The 10403-nt window shown below is 36.1% G+C and overlaps 1 protein-coding gene across 1 annotated transcript; it reads right to left on the reverse strand.

Moving 5' to 3' along the window:
• Positions 1-5931: 5931 nt before the first annotated feature.
• On the reverse strand, positions 5932-9446 carry LOC104106220 (probable polyol transporter 4). Its single transcript, XM_009614719.4, has 2 exons — positions 8823-9446; positions 5932-7607 (listed from the first exon to the last, which is right to left on the reverse strand). Exons 1-2 carry the CDS (start codon positions 9052-9054, stop codon positions 6247-6249), a joined length of 1593 nt encoding a protein of 530 aa, XP_009613014.1. The 5' UTR covers positions 9055-9446; the 3' UTR covers positions 5932-6246.
• Positions 9447-10403: the final 957 nt, after the last annotated feature.

The following is a 10403-nucleotide window of genomic DNA, read 5'->3' on the forward strand; positions in this document are numbered from 1 at the left end:
CTTTGAACTTTCCGTAGTGAACTTATATCGGATACACTTGATCAATCGGTAGATTTGATATCTTTGAACCGTCGAGCTTTGTTGTATACCTAGACAACATAAGTCACACAATAACCCTTATCCATCTATGGTTCTCACGGTTGTGTTTGTTTCAGCCATGAACACAGCCCGATTTCATGAGTGCTTAGAGAATGGGCCTTTACTTTCATTCCCCTTGAAGCGGCTTACACTTCACACTCACATAGGTGATTTATAAACGTGTAATCCTATAGACACACTATCTGGTCATATCCTGCCAGACTTAGCAAATCATTAAAAAGCTTTAAGCTTTATTGACTCATCAAAAAACCTTAATGCTTTACCTCGATTTATGAACATTGTCTTCATCGCGAGAATGGATTGAGTTATTTGACAATGTTGAACCGTCATTCACAACTTTGTTTGATCTCTTTGAACCTATCTCTTGGGATCTCCGGTCTGCTAGGTAGAGTTACCGCCATGATGACTTGTCCTAGGCCTTAACCCCATTCCCTTTGATGATCTTTCAACTGCCTCTCTAGATAGGCCTTTTGTAAGTGGATCTGACACGTTATCTCTTGACTTTACGTAGTCAATCATGATAACACCACTAGAGAGTAGTTGTCTAACGGCATTGTGTCTCCATCGTATATGACGAGATTTTCCGTTATACATAACGTTCCCTGCCCTGCCTATTTCCACTTGACTATCACAATGTATACATATTGGTGCCAAAGGTTTGGGCCAAAATGGAATATCTTCTAAGAAATTCTGGAGCCATTCATCTTCTTCACCGGCCTTATCTAAAGCTATGAATTCAGATTCCATTGTAGAACGTGCGATGCACGTTTGCTTGGATGATTTCTAAGACACTGCTCCACCCCCAATTGTGAAAACATATCCGCTCGTGGATTTCACTTCAGATGATCCGGTGATCCAATTTGCATCATTATATCCCTCGATCACTGAGGGATATTTGTTGTAATGCAAAGCATAATTTTGGGTATGTTTCAGATACCCCAAAACTCATTTTATTGCCATCCAATGTATTTGATTGGGATTACTTATAAATCGACTCAGTTTGCTAATAGCACATGCTATATCTGGTCGCGTACAATTCATGATATACATCAAACTTCCCAATACTCTTGCATAGTCCAGTTGTGAGTCACTTTCACCTTCATTCTTTTGAAATGCATAACTCACGTTAATTGGAGTCTTGTAAATTTTGAAATCCAAATATTTGAACTTGTCAAGTACCTTTTCAATGTAGTGAGACTGTGATAATGCTAGACCTTGTGGAGTCTTGTGAATTCTGATTCCTAAGATCATATCAACAACTCCTAAGTATTTCATGTCGAATTTGCTAGCCAACATGCGCTTAGTAGCATTTATATCTGCCATATTTTTGCTCATTATCAACATGTCATCAACATATAACCAAACAATGACTTCATGACTTGAAGTGTTTTTAATGTAAACACATTTGTCACACTCATTGATTTTAAACCCATTTGCCAACATTGTTTGGTCAAATTTGGCATGCCATTATTTGGGTGCTTGTTTAAGTCCATAAATTGACTTAACAAGTTTTCACACTTTCTTTTCTTTACCAGGAACCACAAAACCCTCAGGTTGTTCCATGTAAATCTCTTCCTCTAACTCTCCATTTAAGAAAGTTGTTTTAACATCCATTTGATGTATTTCAAGACCATACACGGCCGCTAGTACCACTAACACCCTAATAGATGTTATCCTCGTTACTGGCGAGTAAGTGTCAAATTAATCAAGGCCTTCCTTTTGTCTATAACCTTTGACAACAAGTCTTGCCTTATATTTGTCAATAGTGCCATCAACTTTCTTTTTCCATTTAAAGATTCATTTCGAACCTAAAGGCTTATTTCCCAGAGGAAGATCAACCAATTCCCATGTATGGTTATCCAAAATTGATTGAATCTCACTATTGACTGCCTCTTTCCAAAACGCTGAATTAGAAGATGACATAGTTGCTTTAAAAGTTTGAGGCTCATTTTCAAGCAAGAATGTCACAAAATCTGGTCCAAAGGAAGTAGATGTTCTTTGACGTTTGCTACGCCTTGGATCTTTTACATTTGGAGTATTTTCCTTTGGTTCTTCCCGAGGTCGTTTAGGTCTTTCACTTAACGACTCGCATTCAGTTTTATACGGATAGATGCTTTCAAAGAATTCAGCATTATCTGATTCCATTACCGTATTAACATGAATTTCAGGATTATCGGATTTATGAACCAAAAACCGACATGCTTTACTGTTTGTAGCATATCCAATGAAAACGCAATCTATAGTGGTCTGATTTTAACCCTTTTAGGTAAAGGAACTTGTACCTTTGCTAGACACCCCCACACTTTAAAATATTTCAAGTTGAGTTTTTTTCCTTTCCATTTTTCATATGAAATAGATTGTGTTTTGTTGTGAGGTACTCTGTTGAGTATTCGGTTAGTTGTAAGGATAGCTTCCCCCATAAACTCTGCGGTAATCCGGAATTTATTAATAAAGAATTCATCATTTCCTTTAATGTCCGATTTTTCCTTTCCGCAATTCCATTGGATTGAGGTATGTAAGGTGCAGTAGTTTGATGGATAATTCCATATTCCTAACATATTTCTGCAAACGGAGATTCATATTATCCACCCCTATCACTTTTAATCATTTTTATCTTTTTGTTCAATTGATTCTCCACTTCATTCTTGTATTGCTTAAATTCTTCAATTGCCTGATCCTTACTATTAAGCAAATAAACATAACAATATCGAGTGCAATCGTCAATAAAAGTAATAAAATATTATTTCCCACCTCGAGATGGTGTCTTCTTCATATCACAAATATCAATATGAATTAAGTCTAAAGGATTTGAATTCCTTTCAATAGATTTATAAGGATGTTTTACAAACTTAGATTTAACACATATATGCCATTTTGATTTATTACACTCGAATTTAGGCCATACTTCTAAATTAATTAATTTTTGCAAGGTTTTGTAATTGACATGTCTTAAACGAATATGCCATAAATCATTTGACTCCAATAAATAAGAAGAAGCTAAAATTTTATTCATATTGTCAACAACCATTACATTTAGTTTGAAAAGGTCCTCTGTGAGGTAGCCCTTTCCAACATACATTTCATTCTTGCTTATAACAACTTTATAAGAAACAAATACACATTTGAATCCATTCTTAACAAGTAAAGAAGTAGAAACTAAATTCTTCCTAATAGTAGGAACATGAAGAACGTTGTTGAGCGTTAACTCCTTGCCGGAAGTCATTTTCAGGAATATCTTCCCATAACCTTCAATCTTGGCTGTTGCAGTATTTCCCATGGAAATCTCTTTTTTGGGACCAGCAGTAGAGTAAGTCGCAAATGCTTCTTTGACAGCACAAACATGTCGAGTGGCTCCAGAGTCAATCTACTACTCCTTCGAATTTCCAACTAGGTTGCATTCCAAAAGCATTGCATACAGATCATCAATGTCATCATTCTTCTCCACTATGTTGGCATGTCCCTTCTTCTTATCCTTTTTTCGAAGACGAGAATCAGGGGATTTATGACCAGCTTTTCCATAATTGTAGCAGTTCCCCTTGAATTTATTTTTGTTCTGCTCCTTCGTCTGTCCAGAAGACCTCTTTCTCTTCTTACTTTTTGGAGCAGTTTCCTCAACGATATTAGCTCCCATGATCGTTGAATTTTCACGAGACTTCTTCTCGGCTGTTTTTTTTGTCTTCATCAATCTTGAGACGAATCACAAGATCTTTCAACTTCATTTCTTTGCGCTGCTTAAGATAGTTCTTGAAATATCTCCACGAATGAGGCAATTTTTCTATCATTGCAGCCACTTGAAATGCTTCACTCACGACCATACATTCAGCAATAAGGTCGTGAAAAATAAGTTGAAGCTCCTGAACTTGGGTTCCAACAGTTTTGCTGTCTATCATTTTATAGTCTAGAAACTTGGCAACCACGAACTTCTTGAAGCATGCATCTTCAGTCTTGTACTTATTCTCAAGTGCGTCCCATAATTCTTTCAAAGTATTCATCGCACTGTACACATTGTACAAGTCATCCTCTAAAGCGCTCAAGATATAACCTTTGCAAAGAAAATCTGTTTGTTTCCACGCCTCAACAATCATGAATTTCTCATTGTACGGCATGTCTGCAGCATGCACTGGAGGTTCTTCACTGGTGAATTTCTGCATACCAAGTGCAGTAAGCCAAAAGAACACCCTTTGCTGCCATCCTTTGAAGTTGGCTCCAGAAAATTTCTCCGGTTTCTCGGCTGGTGGAACAACAGTTCGGCTTGACGAGGCTATCGTCGTTGCCGCAACAGTCGCAAAAGGATTTTCGTTATCAATTGTCATTTCTCACTGTCAATAACAAAAGAGTTCAATTAATGGCAGAAAATAGAATGGTAAACAATTCTATAATTAACAATAACCAGTACGTTTAATAAATAAAAAACCAAAGTTTTTATATTTGTTTCACAGAAAACGATAAAATTTTTATGCTCTTCAAATCATTTCTGAATTTCAATACTCTGATGAAGTTTTATATCTTCAAGTCAGAATAGTAAGATTCAGAAGGAGTAGAAAACCATACATGTTTTAACAAACAGAATACAGAATACAATAAAATTTAAGATTGTTATTCACTCTGTATTACTGTAATAAACAATAAAAACCATTAAATCTTCTAAAATAGAAACAGAAACAGAAAGTTAGTAGAACCAGTTGCACGAAATAAATTCTGGAAAAATTATATTGGAATAAATCGAGCCCACTGAATGCACAGTATGTCCTTAAGAAAATTATTCTCCTCAAGTACCTGAGGTGTTGAAATATTATCCTCCCAGGATTGAACGATTTAACTCACCAGCGTATTGGTACCAAAAACTACGGTGAACTTCGAACCACTCAATGGTCGCAAAACACACTGGAAAATATTGTGCAGAAGAAGAAGATAATCAAAAAAAATTAATAAGTACCGATCCCGATCTCGAAGTCGAGCCGAGTGACGACGACGACGACGATGACGGCGCGAGACTTGCCTTCTTCTTAACTCTTTAAGAGCTAGAAGAAGAGCAATTGTATATATACCCATCAAAAGCTTTTTCTTCCTCCAATATGAGACAATGTCCCTTTGCCAAGGAGGGAAACTCAAATATTTTATTTTCTCTCCATTTTTTATTCATCCTCTTTAAGCTATACCAAGCTTAAAAGCCCAACAAGTAGATCCCTCAATAAAATTAAACACAACCCTACCTGTCAAAGAAAGGTAAGGATTGAATCCCTTGATTGTACCCTAAGTGATCCAATTTCGTCGTGACAATCTCTAAATGACATTTGTTTTTTTTATTCCTTCACTAATTTATGATATTGCATTGTTAAAACATGAATCTTTTATGGTTATTGTATAAGGGAAACTTGATACATGCAAATATTTATATTAATCATATTGACATGTATCGTCATGTTCTCCGTAAAGGTTGTTTATATCAGATTACAAATTTTGCGGTTATATCTAACAACGCCTGGTACTCACCAATCATGTCGGATTACAATATATTTTTAGGACGATTTACCTATGTTATGAAAATTGAGTCAGATGATACCAATGTTCCAATTTGTCGACATCCAAACGATTCAATCATTACAATAGAATACATCCACCTAAATCTCTTATGTTTTTCCCTACATTCTTTGTGGTAAACAGGTGAGTAGTCTCTTTAGGCATCCTTTCATGTCTTGTGTTGGTTACCAACTTAATAATTCAAAAGAAGCATTGGGCAATTTTCCCAAATATTTGGCTCCAAATGAAAAGGAAACAATAGAATATTCTTTGGTTCTAACATAAATCATTTGCATAAACAGTGTTGTTAAGTTTGCAGCCAAAGAAGTAACCCTCATCTTTTCATTTAACCAATAAACCAATAGATATTTGAAATATATCCAACATGATGTCTTTCAATAAATAGAGTTACATTTCCTATCCCAAACATCAGTTTTTCAGTCTTACTATTAGTGTAAGAGATGTATCGTGTGATCTCCCGTTCTCCTCCAATGGTTCAAAGGGGAAAGCTGTAGTGGCATTTGCAAGTAGCCACATGAAATAATCTCCAACTATTCACCACTCAAAGCTGGTGTAAATAATAGAAAGGGCTTTGTTTCAGCTCTAATCGGAACTCTCCAAAGACCACTACTTCTGGACTAGATGTTCAACATCTCCAAGTTGCACTTCACCTCCTTGTAACACGTATTCATCCTGAAACAACAACTCAATCTGCTCCAGCGATTTGCCTTTCGTTTCTGGAACGTGTTTATAGACAAATGCAACAGACAGTGCAGAGATTACTGAAAAGATTAGGAAAGTTCCACCAACAGTAATTGCGCGAGAAACAGATAGAAAAGACATTGCGATCAGGCCACTGCACATTCTATTACCTACTGCCCCGAGCCCTGACGCTTGAGCACGTAGCCTTAAGGGAAAGATTTCTGATGTTAAAACCCAACAGACTGGACCGATGCCCACTGAGAAGAATGCTACATTCCCACAAACAAATAGTATTGCTAGCGCGATGCTAATTGATCCTTGTTTCAATAAAATGAGAGTGATCCCCACGCCAAACAAACATGTAGTCATACCAATTGTGCTCACATATAGCAATGGCTTTCGCCCAACTTTGTCAATGAGAATGATAGCTATTAGTATAAATGCTGTTTTGCTGACTCCCACAGCAACCGTAGCAGCGAGAAGTTTTGATTCATCCTCAATACCAGCTGCTTTGAAAATTGCAGGACTGTAGTAAACAGTAGCATCAATTCCAGTAATCTGTTGGAAACATTGAATTCCAATACCTGTGATCAGCATCCTACGTAAAGCAGGTGAGGGCGTCAAAAGTTCACGCCAAACGGGTTTCTCTTCATATTTGTCTGTGTTTGTGCTTCCAGCAGCTAGTTGTATCTCGGCTAGTCTCTCCTCAACTTCTGACTCGTTTTCATTTGTTTTCATTAGCACTGACCTTGCTTCGTCGACTCGGTTCTGCAAGACCAACCACCTAGGTGACTCAGGGATGATGAAGAGAGCAACTCCGATAAAGACTGAGGGAAGAATTCCAACAGCAAGCATTATCCGCCAGCTTATATGTGCGGAAAGACCGGAGAACGCATAGTTGGATACATAACCGAGTAAAATTCCTAGATTTATGAAAATCTCAGGAAATGATGTGAGCGAGCCTCTAGCAACAGTTGGCGATATCTCAGCTATATAGACAGGTGCAATCATGACACCAAAGCCAATGCCAACTCCAGCTAAAATCCTTCCTACCATTAGTATTTCAAACGAAGGAGCAACAGTCATTACAGCTGCACCTATTTGAAAAATAACAGCAGCTAACCCCATTGTCCACTTTCTCCCAATTGCATCTGATGTTCTTCCACCAGCTAAGCTACCCAAAAGTGAAATTATGCTCAATACACCAACAAGAACTTCTTGTTGCACTTCTGTTATTTTCAAATCTTCTTGAATAAATAAGATTGCTCCACTCATCACACCTACATCTGCAAATAAAAAACATAGCATTGAAATCAAACCTTAGCCAGTTAATAAACCTTTATACCCAGGTTTTATATCCCCTTCCTCCAAACCTAGACAGTACATATTCAAAATGCAGTATACATATATTGCTAAGTACTACCCATAATTTGTAAAAGAAGATGAGGATTGTCACTCTTCCTTTTGAGTTCCAGTAGATAATGTACGTTACTTTCTATGTATGTACAAGAACTTGCAGAAACTGGACTATTAGTTAAACATCTTCTACATTAAATGCAAAGAACAAAATCTTTGCATATGTAAAAAGCTCTATCCCTACTCCTTGATGCATTGCTGATGAGCTGCCCAAGGCTGATTCTCAAAGTGGACAAAATCTTTGCACATTCAGGGAAGTTGATCTGCCTAGGAAGCTTCCAACTTTACTTAGTCTGTTGCTTTTGCTCTTGATCTTTTTCCAACTTTTAATGGAAGGGATCTGTTGACTCTGTTCTTCCTATGATAGGTTTTTGGCGCAAGGCTATAATCCGTCCCAACTATATGATCAGATTTTTCAGAACTATTTCGTTACACAAAATAATTATCAGTGCTATGTCAAAGGATTTCTAGGCTTCAAACTTGAATTGCAGTTTCTAAAAGCGTATAGATGTTCTACTGTGAAAGCAGACGAAATAGTACATGATCTGATAAAAGCATTGTGCTTGATTGAAAATTAGCAAAGATGTAGGCAAAATTCCTCATTACTATATGTATTGAATACTCAAGTCCTCTCCCAACTCCTAAACAAACCATTACAGCAAACATACATTTTTCTCCATAGACAAGCATCCATACTAGATATTTTACTGCTTCAAACTCTAGAATCATATCCTTCAGTACTACAAACGATTCCGCAGCCAAAGCCAGAATTCTAAACACAAGGTAGAATAGAAGTGTAGAACTTCAACATAAATCTTGAAAAAAGTCAAAGCTTAAGAATGATAAGTTTCAATCATACACAGCTTAGAAATACTAATACTTTGAGTTTCAATTTTATTCTTCACTAGTTGAAGAGTCATATATATCCTTGTTTGATAGATATCAATTAGCCACTTAGCTTAGTTACAAATACCTTGGTTTAGTTACACTTTCTTTTAATCCAGGTATGTGCCACACCAAAAAGTTCTTAATTCATCATTTGTAGGTAAATGCAGACATGTAAATTAAAATCATAAAAGATTTACCATAGCCAAGGAGGACATTGTTGAGAGAAGCAAAAACAGCACAACCAAAGACATATTTCCTTGTACTCTTCCTTCTCCTCTCCATTTGATGATGATGGTGTGAAGGATCATCATCTCCATCATAATCTGTTAACTCAGAGACCATTCTCTTGTACTTGTTCTTGCTCCCTAAAGGAAAATCAGACAAACCCAATTCCCCATGTCCATTTTCTTGGACATCTGCCATACCCATTTACCCCCTTTGACCCAAAAATCCAATCTTTAACTGAAAAAACTGAAACTACAAAAATCCAATCTTTAACAGGAAAACAGAAATATGAAGTTACTTTGACCCAAAAATCTAATATTTAACTGAAAAAACAGAAACTTGATTGTACTTTGACCCAAAAATCCAATCTTTAACTGAAAAAACAGAAACTTTGAAGCTAACAAAAGTCCTTCACTTCTTGATTAGATAGCTTGAACTCAGTGTAAAAACAAAAGAATGGAGTTGGGAATTGGTTTTCAGTTCCAAAATCAAGATCTGGAAGACAATTAGAAAGAATTTAAAAATAAGGAAAATAGGCAAGTGGGACATATTTTTTTTGTATGTGAAAACGAATAGTTTTACGAGTGAAATGGTAGTACATCACACGGCCTTGACTTGACCTATTAATTTTGTATTAACGAATGTGGAGCTTTCAAAGCTACAGCTGTAGACTTGGCAAAATTGCAGTATTTCTAAAAAGAGGCTACAACATTGTTTTTCAGTACATTATATATGTTCGTATATCAATTTTCTTAGCCTAATTAATACTGTAGGAGTTTCTTGGAAGGTACTATCGTCTATCGTTGTGTGAATGATTTTATCAACGCTGTTTCTATTGTCTGAGGTAAAACCACTATTTCAGTCAAAAAGCCATAATCTTTCCGTAATTACTGTTTAAATGAACTTTTCTAATGTATTTTTCCTTTTATATGTATTCAAAATCTAAAACAATTGCTCGTTTCCTTTTTCTTTCTCATGTCCCACGTGCTCTTTTCCATTTTAAATGTTCTGCTGGACTGCTGGTTTAATTCCGCCTACTCCTAGTTTAGATATATGTTTTGTAAATACTAAAAAGTATTTCTAAGTCAAGTGTTCATATATTAAAATCAAACCAAAAGCCACATAAAAGTTCAGTTCAAGTACTTTAAGTCTGACAATTTATTTTTCCAATTTTTTGTCTCTATTATCTTCTTATAATAAAATTCTTACAATAACAAAAACCTTACTCCATTCAGTGGCGAAGCCACATGGTCATAAGGGTGGTCAGACCACCCTTCGTCGAAAAATTATACTGTGTACGTAAGTAAAATATTACGTTTTAGAGGTATATAACACATATTGAACACTCTTTATCAGAAATGTTTTTCACTTCTTTCAAATTTGAACACCGTTGGAGAAATTCCAAACCTCACAATTGACTCCATTTCATTTCACCCGTTCACCTTTTTTTATGTAAGGATACTTTTTTCTTATTAGAAACAAGGGTGGATGTAGAGTGCTAATGAAGAGTTCAATTGAACCCATAACAATAGATAGAATACGTAATTTTAAAA

Source organism: Nicotiana tomentosiformis, chromosome 6 (assembly GCF_000390325.3).
Source record: "Nicotiana tomentosiformis chromosome 6, ASM39032v3, whole genome shotgun sequence".
Taxonomy (NCBI): domain Eukaryota; kingdom Viridiplantae; phylum Streptophyta; class Magnoliopsida; order Solanales; family Solanaceae; genus Nicotiana; species Nicotiana tomentosiformis.

Excerpts from the sequence above, each read along its gene's own strand:
- LOC104106220 (XM_009614719.4), bottom strand. The coding sequence starts at position 9,054 with ATGGGTATGGCAGATGTCCAAGAAAATGGACATGGGGAATTGGGTTTG. Across the intron at positions 7,608-8,822 it reads CAATGTCCTCCTTGGCTATG|ATGTAGGTGTGATGAGTGGA; the intron begins GTAAATCTTTTA and ends TTTTATTTGCAG.